Source organism: Notothenia coriiceps, unplaced genomic scaffold (genome assembly GCF_000735185.1).
Source record: "Notothenia coriiceps isolate Sejong01 unplaced genomic scaffold, NC01 NC01_scaffold00004104, whole genome shotgun sequence".
Classification (NCBI taxonomy): domain Eukaryota; kingdom Metazoa; phylum Chordata; class Actinopteri; order Perciformes; family Nototheniidae; genus Notothenia; species Notothenia coriiceps.
The window spans coordinates 638-15,813 of NW_011336805.1; the positions used below are offsets into that span (position 1 = coordinate 638).

Below are 15,176 nucleotides of genomic sequence, written 5' to 3' on the forward strand. Positions count from 1 at the left end.
CTTTAAGTGGAATACTTGAGTAAATGTACTCAATGTTGACAGATAGAATAGAAAGTTCCTTCTCCATCTTTCTTAACCCACACCCTTAGATTTGTTTCCCTGTTTCCTTGTGAAACGTATTGACTCTAGACATTTTGAGAATTCTCACTTACAAATAAACCTTGCAATTTCTTTTAATTAACCTACAGAGGAAAACAGTACTGTTTACAATCAAATCCATTTTAAATTGTATTTAAAATAAAGTTTTTAAATACTTTTAATCCCTGAATGGCATGTAAGTAACATAAAGAATAAATAGACCTTTGAAACTCAAGCTTTGTTCACACGTCGTGGCTCGTATCTGAAGTTATTTGGACAATAGCAGAGTAACTAAATACATGAGTACAATGGTACATTAGATAAATATGTTTAAATTACACTCCTTCTGCTATTCCCTCAGAGCCTGCGTAGGTGATCGTTTTAGTATTTAACAGTGCCTCATTGTTAGGTCTTGCCAGGCAGACTGTGAAGGCAAAAATCAGAATAGGTCAGCAAAGTGCAGAATCAAATTGGCAGTCAGAGCAAGCAGCTGGCTGAGGTGTGTGTGGATGGAAAGACAAACTATTCCTCAACAAGAAATGCTACATTTGCTTTCTAACAACTATGAAGGCCAACGTCTGTATTCGTTTTGGTCAAACAGACTTATTCTGGGAAGTGGTTGAGTTGAGTTCTGCTTTTTAGATTTTGGAAGAACTACAGAATTGTTGTTAAGCTAACTTTTAAATTAAGAACAGATAACTTCAAAGGCTTTAATGCCATATGCACAATAGCTACAGTGTAGAAATGGCAAGTCCCAAGATAACATGAGGATGGGATGTCAATTCAACTTGTATTTCAGTATTTTTTGTCATAAACCAGATCGAATCCTTCTAGAAACATAAAAAACGATTGGTTCATCAGTCGTAGGACATAGTGTTATTTAGTACTCTAAGATGTTTGATATTTTAAGCCCCATTGTGTGCTTGAGGACAGGTACAGTATATCATATTCTTCAAAGACCTTCCTTTGTTTCAAAATTCAGAATACACTCCATGTCCTTCATTGCAGCAATGATTACAGCCCTCCAGAGATTCCTGATGTCCGTGCATGAATCATCCTATATGAGTGAGCAGAATGGGCCTTCACACGCTGCATTGCATCATCTGATTATTTGAACTCTAGTAACCTCTCAAGATGCACCATCTGCCTTGTTTCCACAATAATACAGTATGGCTATAAATACATTGGTAAAAATAGGACAAGTTATTTTGGACTCTCGTGTATCACACCACACTCTCACATTCCTTTGAACAATACATTTTAATTACGGAAAACGTTTGATATAAAAAAAATGGAACATTTCTAAGTCATGGTGAAGCCGGAATAATTCATTAGATTTTTTTTTGTTGCATTTCACATTTAAAGTACATTGTTGGTTAAAAAGAAAACACAATACACTAATGGCCTATTATTTATATTACTGTAATAGATTAAGGTACCATGCAATCACTAAACAGATTAATGTCTTATGGCTCTTGCACCTCATAAAGTCAATAAGCCCACTGACCTACTGCACATTGTCACCATTAGCAGGACATTGTTATCAGAGATGCTAAAAACTGTTTCAGGTACCAGGGGCTGCTGGGATGGCAGGTGACACTTCCTCCTGACTACTGTCCAATGATGTATGTACACAAAACAGTGGTGTTATTGTTGCGGAGAGCCTTGCGTGAGTGCGTTCATTCTTCCTCTCATCAATTCAAACTGGTCGGTGAGCTAAGCTGATGGTTTGGCTGCGCGCCAGGCACAGGGGGCGATGCTTTCAGGGGGGAGGGCGCCACACACACACACACACACACACACACACACACACACACACACACACACACACACACACACACACAGCCTTTTAAATGTTCCCATTAACGAGGGGGATTGTCGGTTTCCTACAAATTACACCGACATTGCCAGTGTTTATAAAACTGGTGTCTCCTCACGTCAGTGCGTCTCATTAGCTTTGTGACGTATATTGATTATTTACACATTATTTTGGATCCAGTTAGGCAACAAAATAAGCTCTCTGACCTTCATCCTACACGGCTACTGGAAACGTTTTATTGCAGCTTGCGTCAGTACACACCCACAAGGGTTAAAGCACACTCAACGTGAGGAGCCTACTACGAATTCATTCAGCTTGCCACGCCTTCAACGTAAACAAATGGGGGCTTGACCAATCAGAATCACGATAGATCAGCCGATGATCAGATGACTGGAAAGGGGAACTATTTAAAACTCTAATGAGACACTTGATGCAAGTTTATACATTTCTTGAGCGGTGTAACACAGGCGCGCAACAAAACGCACCACGGGCTCTGTTGCTCTTTGTCACAACTGGATCTAAACTCAGTCACCTACCTACCCTCCGCGCAGCCACCGGCAATACAGAAAGATATTAGTATTTTCCCAGGAAGATTTTAATTCCACCACACTCGTCTGTGACTGAGAAATGAATCATAAAGCCCTTTTACTGTGGATTTCCCTACAGTGTGCTTTTACGCTTTTCTCTTCGGCTACTGGGGAAAACGCTGTTCCTACAGGTAAGAAATGGGCTTTGTGTCTTTTGTTCATTCATTTCTATAATATATTTATTTTCCAGCTTCAGAGGGAAGTGTCATAATCTAACATCGTGTATGTAAAGTAGGGCCAACAGTCGATTTTGTTAAACATTTGAATGAAAAGATATTATAGCATAAACGTCCCATTTCCTCAAATTCTCCCCGGAACCCCCGCTTGATTTATCTAAATGTCTTGGCTATTAGGCGATATTACAAAAGCGAGCAAGTGTTGCGGGCAGAGCGAACCAGAAAAGCGGGGATGGATTTAAAGACTGCGACGTGTCCTTTTTCGGAGCAGCAGGAGTCTTGACGCAAAGCTCCAAGTGGAGGACACACAACGCCACGTCTGTGGGAACTATTTGGAAAGATGTTCCGCTGAATCCGCGTTTTACCGAGCACCGCTCACCAGCGTTTTTACAACCCAGCTGAAGTCACTTTGGTCTGTTTGGCCCACTACCAGAGGGTGTCGGGTTTATTTAAATTCAGATTTGACGTTGCTGCTATAGAGGCACGATTAATCCAGACGGGTTTGAATGAATGCTTCCCCTTTATCAAACACAAAGAGACCAAATGATAACTCTTCAGTTTGAAACCCCCTTAATGACCGACATGTCTATAGGCTAATTAGAATGTTGATAAACTGCAGCATCCTCTGAGCTTTCAACGGCTTCATGCATTTGTCAAATGCTTTCATTGTACCGTTTTAGCCTCAGGCCTGGGAGCACACTGTGTTAAAGGCAGATATAATTAAACCAGCTCTGGCTGCAGCTGTGTGAAAAAGCGTGTGAAATGAGAGAAGAGAAGAAGGGTGGCAGTGAGATTTGGGCTCTGCGCCTGCGTCTCGGGTACAACTTACACTTTACCGGCATTATAGTACCAGATGTTGGCTGCAACAGCCAGTTGATTGGTTGACTCATTTCACTTCCTGTATGTGTGAGGCATGATTGGCTGAGTGCATTCAGAGCTGTGTTTTAAAATAATATATATTTGTTAAGTAGGTTACTGTTTTTTAAAAATTATTAACAAGAAACAGGAATCAGAAAAGTGAAAGAGAAATAAAACAAATTTTAAGCATATGCTCAATTTAATCTCAAAGTCCTGTGTAACTTTCTTTCAGGTGAAGAAGGTGGAAAAGATGAACAGCCTACTGACAGCAAGGTTCTTGATGGCTCCGTCAAGTACAACATGAGGAAGAGTTTAGATTTTGACCATGAAGGCTGCTACCTGCAGACTGGCAAGATGGAACGTCTGGAGGAGTGTGGCTTCAACGCCACAGCCAAGACAATCTTCATCATCCATGGCTGGACGGTATGAGCTGAAATAATTGTGTATCGTCGCTATATCAGTCCCTCTCTTTCTCTACCTGGGTTTCTCTTGACAAGCCTTTCTTCTTACTGAATGAAGGGCATTTATGTGTTGGGTCTGTATCCAGAGCACTTTGATTGTTGGAATTTATCATGTGAATGTGAGCTAACTGAGTGCAGAGCGTCCAAGAGGTCATAAAGAAGTCTTGCTGACTGACTCCTGTTCTTTTTCTCTTTTCAGATGAGTGGGATGTTTGAAAGCTGGATGCACAAGCTGGTGTCTGCTGTGATGCAGCGGGAAAATGAAGCCAATGTGGTTGTTGTTGATTGGATATCCCTGGCTCAGCAGCTTTACCCGGATGCAGTCAATCACACCCATGACGTCGGCCTCCACATTGCTAGCATGCTCAACTGGCTTAAGGTGTGTACAGTCATTTATTTATTGCCAATGTGTGTAAAACGCACTTGGTTTGCTTTTATAAATGCTATTATGCTCCTTGTTGTGCTTAACCTGAATGATGAAATTGGGGTTCTATTATGTTTTTTTACTTATGGTGGAGTGGGTCATCTCATCTATCTAGGCTGTAAAGTCAGTACAGCTGCGTGACAAAAGAGCAGCCGAGTACCAATAAATCAATACAATCTGCCCCCCTTCTGTCTTACCATTGGAGCGATTTTAAGAGACCACAGCATGCTTTGTCAGAATGACAGTATGTTTGATTAAATTATTATTTCCCCTTCATTTTGGATGTCTTGTGATCTCCCAAGTTGCTCCAAGGCAGTCGCTAAAGTTCTCTCTGGCACTTTGTCTTTACAGCTAATAGAACATAATGCTTGATATTATCTAATGTGGATCAGGGTCAATTTAGTACTTTTGCGGCCAGGACAACAACTTCCATAAAGAGCACACTGTCACTTAATTGGACCGGTTCACACATTGCAATAGAGAGAGATTCAGGCACCCTGCCATGTGGTTGTAAACGTTGACAAAGAGTATTTCACGGGGGCAAACTGAGACAGATGGTGGAGGCGCTGTTGCATGGAGGGGACTGTCAGTATTTTCTGTCCGGGTTAACTGAGCCTTGCTCAGCTGCAGGCACGACTGATCATCACTGGCTCTAATCCAGGATTTGTTCAGTGTTTGTGGTGTTCAGCTGCTGATGTGAGTGTTATGTTTTTATCTTAACAGGATGAGCAGCAGCTGCCTCTGGATAAAGTACATCTGATTGGCTACAGTTTAGGCGCTCATGTAGCTGGCTATGCAGGGACATTCGTACGAGGTTCCATCGGCAGAATCACTGGTAAGTTAGGTGAAACGTGATTACTCAATTAAAACTCCTCAGATATGCAGTTGTCCTGACCTTTTGTCGCTTTTATTCCTAATAGGTCTAGACCCAGCAGGACCAATGTTTGAGGGTGTTGAGGCACAGAAGCGCCTCTCCTCTGATGATGCCGACTTTGTGGACGTTCTGCACACATACACTCGTGAGGCTTTGGGTGTAAGCATTGGGATTCAGGGGGCAATTGGAGACATTGACATCTACCCCAATGGTGGAGAAGTGCAGCCCGGCTGTGCCCTGGGTGACGTCCTGGCAGTTGCTGGAAGTAAGTGCTTCAGAAATGGCTGTTTGTTTGTAGCCCTAGCTGTCCACAACAAGAGCTATCAGTTACACCACATCGGCAGAAAACAGGATTGACTTCACTTGACTTAGTGATTGACTTAGTTTATTTGGTTTATATAATTGCCATCTGCATAAAGGAGTCAATGATACTTTCTTAGTCTATATTCTAGTCTCTATTAATCTGTTTAAATAAAATTCAACATAGTCTTACTCTTTAACTGTAGCCTAATGTACCTGCCTTCTCCTATTTCTCAAGATTTCATGGAGGTGATGAAGTGCGAGCATGAGCGTGCTGTGCACTTGTTCGTGGACTCCTTGATGAGCAAGGACCACATGAGCTTTGCCTACCAGTGCACCGGCCCTGATCGCTTCAAAAAGGGCATCTGCCTCAGTTGCCGCAAAAATCGCTGCAACAACATCGGCTACAACACCAGAAACTTGCGCAAGAGGCGCAGTGTTAAAATGTATCTGAAGACAAATGCTGACACTCCCTTTGGAGGTAAGTCACAATGAGATGCTTTGTGAATGTATTGCAGGTTTTCTCTTTTACATTTTTATGATGATCACTGTCTTCTCTAGAACAACTGCATTATTTTACCTCCATATCTAACACATTTGATAATGCCGGTGTAAACTACTACTGTACACAGTTACACAATGGATCAAACATGAACTCTGTTTTTATGTTTTCTTTAAGGCTACCACTACCAGATGAAGATGCACGTGTTCAACAGAAAACAGGCAGATAATGCCGATCCCACTTTCCATGTCAAGTTGTATGGAGCCCATAATGATACAACAAATATATTTGTTGATGTGTAAGTATAAAATGTAAAGCAAAAAAGCCTTTTATTCAACTTGCATGATGGTACCTTAAACCGACATGCACTGGTTTGGCCACTGTCTATTTGCATGCACAAACTGGAAGCCACACTTCCTTTTCATATTTATAATTACATACACTGCCGCGTTATAAATTTGGATCTTGAACTTCCCTCCATTTTTAAACTTCCAAGCACATAGTCTTTTCTACTTTCAACTTTCATTTCATTTCACCGTACCATAGATGCAAATGCTTACTTAAAGTCTTTAAAGTCACAACCTTTGATGTAAGAGCAAGACATGGCATTAGACAGGCAGATTCTGTCTGCTGAAGTCATTCACTGCACCTTTTTATATGTATTTTTTGTATTAATTCAAAAGTTGATTTGAGCAGACGATGCTATAACTTCAGTTTGCTGGGCACCTGACTTACCCAATATCTCTTCCCTTTTGTGCAGCCATGATGAGATCATTGGTCTGAACCAGACCAACACCTTCTTGGTGTTTACTGAGAAGGATATTGGTGACCTGCTGAAGATCCGCCTGAGCTGGGAAGGAGATACTGAATCCTGGAACTCTGTCTGGAAGAGCCTTAAGAAGAATATCTGGGCGTGGAACGCCAAAGCTCCCAAACCTGTGCTGGAAGTCCGGCGTATTCGTGTAAAAGCTGGGGAAACTCAGAAAAAGTAAGTAACCACTGTTTAAAAAAAAAAAAAAAAACCTTCATTTTATATTTTTTAATTGACAAATAATAACTGAGATTTCTTTTTTACGTTGTCCCAGGTTTACATTCTGTGCCGAAGATCCTGAAAAAACCCACATTTCACCGGGGGACTCTATCACTTTAGTGAAATGTCGTGATGGCTGGGAAGTGAAGCCAAGAAAAAGGTATGAAACGTGACAATTGTCTTGTCGTATGTCTTTTCAGAGTACTGCTTGATTATTATAATTTTTTTATTATACTGAATGATCATTACAAATGAGTAAATTAAATTTGCTTTTGTTTAACAGGCTTCTCATGTAACAACTTGGCACCTCCAACAACCAATGCACCATCACCATGGGGGACCCAACATGGAAATGCCGGAAACACGGCCTTCTCTTTATTTGAGCACTTTTCTAGGAGGAAGATTGATCGTGGCACAGTGGGAGGAGCTAGACTGGACTCTAACTGCGCCTGGAAGGTTTCTATTGGTTTTTGAAGACAAGGACTCCGGGTTATGGCCAGTGCATACGACATGGCTGAAAACAATGCGTAGGCTGGAAGCAAGGAGCAGTCCTAAATGTGTTCCAGAAAGTTCCTTTGTAACTAATGTCGTAGAATACAGACCTGTGCCAGTGGACAAACACCAGCAAATAGTTACTGTATTGTACATTTTTAAATATTTTTTATTTATGAGAAAAATGGAAGCACTGCAAGACCAACGTAATTTATCAGAGAACATCCCATAATGAAGCATATGTTCAATGCATTTCTCCTGGATGCAGTATTTGTGTGTTTGTTTGTGTGCATTAATGTGTTTGTTTGTGTCTGTTGTGACCAAGAAGTGTGCCTTTCTGCTGAGAGATTACTGATACACTGTATAACTGATGGAGATATCTTATCTCATTGCACACGATCTGAGGTTTTGTCGATAGTGTTATTGTTACTGTATGTGTCCCTTCTTTTAAGGGGGGGTGTGGGGGGGGGGGTGGTTATGTACATAATGTAAATAACCTTTTTTTGGAAAAAATAAAATCACATGTTATTTGTAGAAACTATTTTGTTTGCTTCTCATTTCACCCACCACATGTTGGTCTGAAATCATGTTTCTAAGTAACTGGCATCTCTATGTACCCATCAGAAATGCAAGCCAATTTATTGTTTACCATCCATTTACCAACTTGGGAAATTATGGAGTTACAGTTGAGAGACAATGATTTCACAAGGGAATTATTTTTGCAAACCAGCTAATTGTAGTATAAGTGCTGTCAGATTACAGCCGATGGATCCTGAAATTGCATTTCGACCAGTGTTCTTGGCCTTTTCATTCTCTAACTGCACTAAAAACCTGCATACAACCTGCTCAATCTGGATTGGCCAAAACCACTTGGATTACAAACTGAAAATAGAAGGCTCACAATACAATCTTGAGATTAGCTGTCATTCAACAGAAGCTCATTTATGCTCCCACTCAACCGAAGAGAGTCTGAATTAAACACTAAATATTAACACCCGTTTTTAATCCAAAAGTATTTGTGATCACTCGGGTTTACACATGATCTAGCAATATACTTATCTATCATATTTCAACATACAATGTCTCTCTTTATAACACATGGTTGATTGTGAGTGGGGATATGTCATGTAAGAACATTCCTGAGCTGACAAATTGGCATGAACTTCATGCCAGAAAAACTGTATCATTGAAACTCAAATATTTTGTGTCCCACCCTCCTCTGCCCTGTCATGCAAAACTGAAATACCTGGAAGATTAGTAAGGGGAGATTTGTCTTCAAGATACTCTACACTTAACATCCGGTGTCAGTGTGAGTTTCAGTGATGAGTTGTTTTGCCAGCTAAAACAAGGCAAGCCTTAATTTTTCCCCGTGTATTCTGGTTGTAGATCTCTTGTGAATCTCATTACAGCAGTTTCCCTCCAAGAAAACCTGCAGTAACTCCACAAGTCTGTCTGTTACTGGAGCTTTTGTGCCTCCACCTTAATAAACATACCACTCAGTGTTGGTTTGGTGACTCACTTGAGTTGTGTAGTCATGTAGCATCTTAACCACCCTGATACCATCTGTCTAATATGACCAACATGACATCTTTAGGGCAGCGCATGGTTGCCCAGTCAAGCTAATTTCCTGAACTGCAACCTGTGCGTCAATATTAGGGGAGTAGTAGCTATAAGGGTTTTGAACGCTTTAAATGGTTATTTGACAAGAATATTTTTGATTGAAGATTAATTTACTACTTTTGTTATGATCTTGAAGGACCTCTCAAAGTCAGATGGGGTTTGCTAAGTATCACATTATTTTAAAATGGAACTCTGGTCAAATGATTTCGGGTTGTCAGCGGAAAACTTGTGAAATGATGGATATTTGATTAAAAATTCTTTATCTCTTTCAGACAGTTCATTCCTTCTTGAGGACATTGACGCAGTTGTTCCTGGAACTGTTGTTGGTCTAGTGTTCAGACAAATCCACTGTCTGTTTCTGGTGTTTATTTAGGCTTGTGTCCATGTTCCACTACATGTTATGGATCTACTGTCCTTTTACATGTTTGTTTAAGGTAAACACGATTATTTGCACGTCACTTTTATGTCTAGTTGCTAAATATGAAGCTATCATCAGATACCATCTAAATTAAAAATGCACAAAAATGATAGTTCAGTGAATAAGGCCCATTTCTGGGGGAAAAACCGACAACATCTCTTGAGCTCAATAATTCAGGTTTACATTTCATTTGGTTAAACTGTACAAAACAACGTTGTCAATTTACAGTTTACCTCACACAATTTCATGCTTCTGAGTTAAAGGCTGGACATGTGTTAGTACATCAATCATTTTTCATGATTGAGGCTGTCCTGGATTTCAATTAGCCGCTATCAAGAAATTATTTGAACCAGCTTCTTGGAAGTTGGGCTTTGGTGGATAATTTGTTAAAAAATGTAATCCAAGATTCAAATAGGAACAAAAGTCTGAACCCAAACTCCAACCAAAATTCAGATTCTGTATGGAACCCAATCATATTCTTGATTGACAGGTATTCTTGTAGATCAAGCAAAACTAAATCTACATTTAAAGTTTCTGTTGCTGGTAGAGCTTAGTGCAACACGACAATAAATGCATTGATTTCAGGTACCATGATGAACTTCCATTAATAGACACACAGGAATGTTTCAAATGTGTGTCGCAAAACAAACTCTTAAACGCAGCTTTTGTGTTGGCTGTGTCAGGACCTCGACACAAACTGATGGACCCAAATGCACGACCCAGGGACAAAGTCTTAAATGTAAATCTTTAATTTCAAAGATCAGGAAATTCCTTTTAACAGAGTAGGTACTGGAATTAAGAAAAAGCGCTCACAAGGAGGAAAAACTATGCATAACAAAAAGAGAGCTTAAGAAAGAAACTTAAAGGTGGGGTAGGTAATTTTGGAGAAACCAGGGTTGCGTTCCAATCGTAGCTTAGGAACCTTCCTAACGGAGTGAAATGACCCGGAAGTACGTCAGTGGTAGCCATGATAAGTGCCGTTCCAATTCTCCAAATGAAAGGAAAGGAGGTTTCAAACTTCCTTTATAACCTCCTTTAGCTGAGGAACCACTGGACCTCCCTTGACGAAAGGAGAGGAGAAAATGCTGCCACACAATGCATTGCAGCCGCAGCATTTGCCGTCACTCAACAGTCGGCCGTTCACGGAAACAACCGATTATGACCGAGAAATTAAATCATGAACGTTACGGTGCTTATTAAGGTTTTTAAAACGTATGTGGTAAGTTGCAAAAGTGCTTTGTTCTGAACGTTCATCAGTATTATAATAAAAAAAGAGAAATATGAACGTTAGTTTTTACTGGAATGATCAAATAAAGTCAACATTTCAGTCTTTACTGAGCTGTGTGGAGTTTGTTCAACTTTTAAAAGATGTTTGAATGGTGATACAGTGATAGATGTTAAGGACTAACGTTTATAATAAATACATTTGTATTGATTTTAAGATCTTTTCATAGTTCATACAATCATATTGGGATCATTTGTATTAATGTGGACAAACACACACAACAAACAAACACACACNAAACAACAGCATCAGTGCAAGGTGCAGAGTCTCTAGATGAGTTTACAGTAGTCTCTCCTTCTTATTATACATCCATGTTGTAGTCCACTATAGAAAACTATAGTTTCCATAGTTTCCCCCCAGCAGCAGACGCACATTCATGACGTCCGCTGGCTCATCATAAATACGTCGGATAGTGAAAGTGCATTCGGATTCTTTAAAGTACCGCGGTCTCTTCTCCTAAATCCTTTTGAATTCTCCTATCCACTATCCCTTAACCCTGTGACGTTTCACTCAGAGGTCAAGGAATAGGAGATAGGGTTAGAATTTAGGAGCTGATTTTTTGATTATCGGAACGCAACCCAGCTCGAGTGCGCTACACAGCCGGAAAAAATCTGCCTCTTCCTTACAGAGCCCCACCTCCAACACACACGAACGCGCACATGACCAATGAGGGCACGAGATAAGTTTGTGCACAGACGGAAGGCTGACAGGCAGGTAGGCCATCCAGTTATTTTAGCCGGGCGGGCTAAAATGATTGGTCGTGCTTTTTACAGTACTACGGCTTCCACAGATGGCACTTTTGTATGGAGTTTTTGTCAAAGCACTTAAGATATTCATTGCTATCGGGATGTTAAGAGCATTCCATGGAATATAACAAAAAGTGTATCTCGAGCCGGTTTCTTTAATTTATCAGGGGCGGGGCAGAAACTGATGATGGCGGGAAAAACACACAAGGGGAGGAAGAAACGGCCTGAAATTAACGGCCCAATCCCAAACCGCCCCCTACACCCTACCCCTACACACTACCCCTCCATTTGTGCGTTCGCGCGGAAGGTCCGCCACATTAAGTGCTGTTCCAAACCAACGAGTGTGGAGCGGGAGTGGGCTATTAAGCTCTCAAACAGCGAGTCTGCAGCGGTGCTGACTTGAGACCGGTCTCTATCTGACCGGTCTTAACGCTGTGTGTGTCCGTCAGGAAACATGCTGTTTACAAGTAGTTCCAGCAAACATCCACTAATAAATTGCGATGTTAACAACCTCATGATAACCTCATATATTTTTAACTCAGGATCATACCTGTGTTTAGTCTAGAAATAGTTAAATGTTTGCATCTTATTATAAAGTTGTGTAAATGTACAGACTGTTGCAAAAACTAAGCTTATACAAATCAGGTTTAAAACTAAAAGAGCTTTACAGAAAAAGTAATACAATTAAAGATGTTTGGAGTTTCATTTGAGTTCTTAATTTAAATGTGTTGTCTAAGAGATGCTGATTTGAAACCGTTGTTACGTACAGTTATGGCATTTCCTGTTTCTGCCAGAGAGAGGGGAGTTTGTCCCAAAGCTTGCTGCTGTATTTACTCTCTCCATTTGACAGGAGGGAGCCTCGTTGTGCTGCGAGTGTCACTCCACTGAGTTCACTATGTCACGTAGGGGTAGTGTGTAGGGGTAGGGTGTAGGGGGCAGTTTGGGATTGGGCCAAAGACAAGAGGTAAATACAAAATAAAACAGGAAATGGAAAACGAGCCATGACAATAAACACAGAGACTGACTAGAGATCAAGGATCTAAATAAACAGACATAAAAAACATCTTAATTATTTGACGAGACACAACAGATTGCTTTAATTGTTAATATCTTTCATTCATTTGATGATAACTTGGCAGCCCATCTTCACTATAAATCATCCCAATGTTTTGATGTTTTTTGCTTTATGTCTCTGGTTCTGACGAATTACAAAATTCATGGGAACTCCACCAACTACAAATGAAAACTGATACCTGGCAGACAAAGATTTAGGGGGTTTTGTTAGCAGTAACCACAACGCCACATAACTTTAATCACATGATCGAAAGAGTTATATGACAAACCTTTTCAACCCAACAGTGGGTTCATGTCGTGAGAAGAAGGGACATAAGCTTGAATGAGGTTGCCTCTAAATGTTTCTGTTTCAAGGTCCTTGATGCAGTGTCTCAATCATTGCTTCCAGATTTCTTAGTGCAGCAGGCCATGAGCGGCTCTGTGTTGCCGGTTACCCCGGTGCCATGTGCCTGGCAGATTAAATGGTGGTGGTGCACACATGTTGGGATGTTGGCTCAAGCACACCGCAGTCGAGACCCTACCCTTAGGTTCAACAGCAATGTGGGGGAGGCGGGGAAGGTCACCTCACCAAGTCCCTGCTGTCCATGCACACACAGAGAGACTAAAACAACAAAGGATGTTTCTCAAATGTTTCATGACATCACAGCAGTCACAGTGGAAAAAGCTTTCAGCTGAGCCGGCTGTCAAGCTGTACTGTACTCATACGTTGCCAGCTGAGTTATTGTGGCGTGCCCGTAAGTGTTTGGCGAGAGTTGAAAGCAAGGAGGTCACATGGACTTCTCTGTGTTTCCAAGAAAGACGCGCTATAAATCCTTTAGGAATTTGCGAGGCGAAAGGGTTGAAGGTGGACCTGACATTTTTTCAGGGAATATATTATTTTAAATATGATTGGACAACTCCATTGGAAAATTGATATGAACATTTTTGTTTCATATATAACGCTGGTAAAAAGCTGGACCTGTGGAGGGTTACACAGGTTAAGTTTGCCTTGAAATGTTAATTGCACATTGGCAGAGGGAAATAGTGGCTTTTCATTTCCTTAAGATTATTCAAGAGATAAAAGGGCAATGATTATATTTTCACACCTTGATGTATTCGTCACTCCACTGAAAACAGGAAGAACAACAGTTAGACCTGACAGCCATGATCTCAGCACTTTGAGTCCGTGCTAAACATTAACTTCCACTTCCACGATTGGCAATGCAGAAGCGAGAAGGCTGGCAGTTTGAACTTTTCTCTAGAGCTCTTTTATACATTTTGGTGTAAAACAATTGCAACACTATTTTTGAGATATTTAAACATATATTTGCTCACCATCATCTCACATTCTGTTTTCATTTGGCCTTCAAGAGCCATTTCTGAACAATGGTAATCCATTTGATTTGGGTTGGATAACCTTCAACCATTTATTTTTCAGTGAAACCTTACTCGTAGGCACATGTTAATCCTCTAGTTTAGCGTCTTAGCATCCAAACAATTGTAAATATAATGTAGAGCTGAAGCTGATGGCATTTTGAGGTTATTTGATTCCTAACCAAACTTACTCAAATTGAATCCAGGGGATGGTGGTAGATAAAACGTATGAATAACCACATTTTGTACAATTCAGTCAAAAAGGGACATGAATGTTGGTACCAAATGTCATGGCCATCCAATAGTTGTCAGGAACATTTCACTCAAAATCCATCTCCTGGGAACTATTAATGTATTTACCAAATTGCATGTGATCCATCCTATAGCTGTTAAGATATATCAATTTGAAGTGTTAGATTGACCTACAGTATTCCCTAGTGCCAGCGAGTTAACATTTCATCTCCTTTTACACTTGAAAATAGCCTGAAGTTGATGACAAGCTTAAGGTTTACATTTGGATGTACCTGTTCTAAATAGTTGTTCTAAATATCTCCCTGTCATATTTATCGTCGTGCCCAATGATGTCATGACGTCAAAAGCAAAGTACAGCACTGAGTTCACATGCAACAGAATTGCTGTTTGCATATTATTATTAACCAATCATAAATAGTCAACCAAAATGAATATCCAATCAGACATCACATGTTTCAAGGTCTTATGTTTATGTTTTGACCATGCATGCCTTGTTTGTTTACAGGCGGCTATAATTACACTGTCACCTTCTTCTATTTATGTAAGGGTGGGCAATTTTCCACAAGTCCCTTCAGCTGCTATTGGTGCAAAACTTGATCCCACTGTTATGGTGTCACATACGTTTCCTTTTTGTTAACCTCTTCTGTCCAGTGAGTGCTATGGGATGTTGTGACGGGCTGAGAGGTGCGTCACGCTGTCAGCTGTTTTTCAAGACGTCAAGTCACCTTTTACGACTTCCAGAAAAGAGTTCCTATAATAAGAAGTTACATTTTTGTATAATGTAATGTATATTATATTTATTATTCGAATAATGTTTTCGGGTATCA

At 40.4% G+C, this 15,176-nt stretch overlaps 1 protein-coding gene across 1 annotated transcript; it reads left to right on the top strand.

The window, feature by feature from the left end:
* Positions 1-2,325: 2,325 nt before the first annotated feature.
* On the top strand, positions 2,326-8,117 carry lipg (lipase, endothelial). Its single transcript, XM_010767249.1, has 10 exons — positions 2,326-2,615; positions 3,751-3,941; positions 4,179-4,358; positions 5,127-5,238; positions 5,324-5,542; positions 5,816-6,058; positions 6,257-6,377; positions 6,840-7,067; positions 7,165-7,269; positions 7,393-8,117. Exons 1-10 carry the CDS (start codon positions 2,525-2,527, stop codon positions 7,403-7,405), a joined length of 1,503 nt encoding a protein of 500 aa, XP_010765551.1. The 5' UTR covers positions 2,326-2,524; the 3' UTR covers positions 7,406-8,117.
* Positions 8,118-15,176: the final 7,059 nt, after the last annotated feature.

What these genes read in the sequence shown, in the direction of transcription:
- lipg (XM_010767249.1), top strand. Translation starts at nt 2,525, where the DNA reads ATGAATCATAAAGCCCTTTTACTGTGGATTTCCCTACAGTGTGCTTTT. An exon ending in TCATCATCCATGGCTGGACG is followed by an intron (nt 3,942 to 4,178) that starts GTATGAGCTGAA and finishes TTCTCTTTTCAG; the next exon opens with ATGAGTGGGATGTTTGAAAG. An exon ending in TTCCATCGGCAGAATCACTG is followed by an intron (nt 5,239 to 5,323) that starts GTAAGTTAGGTG and finishes TATTCCTAATAG; the next exon opens with GTCTAGACCCAGCAGGACCA.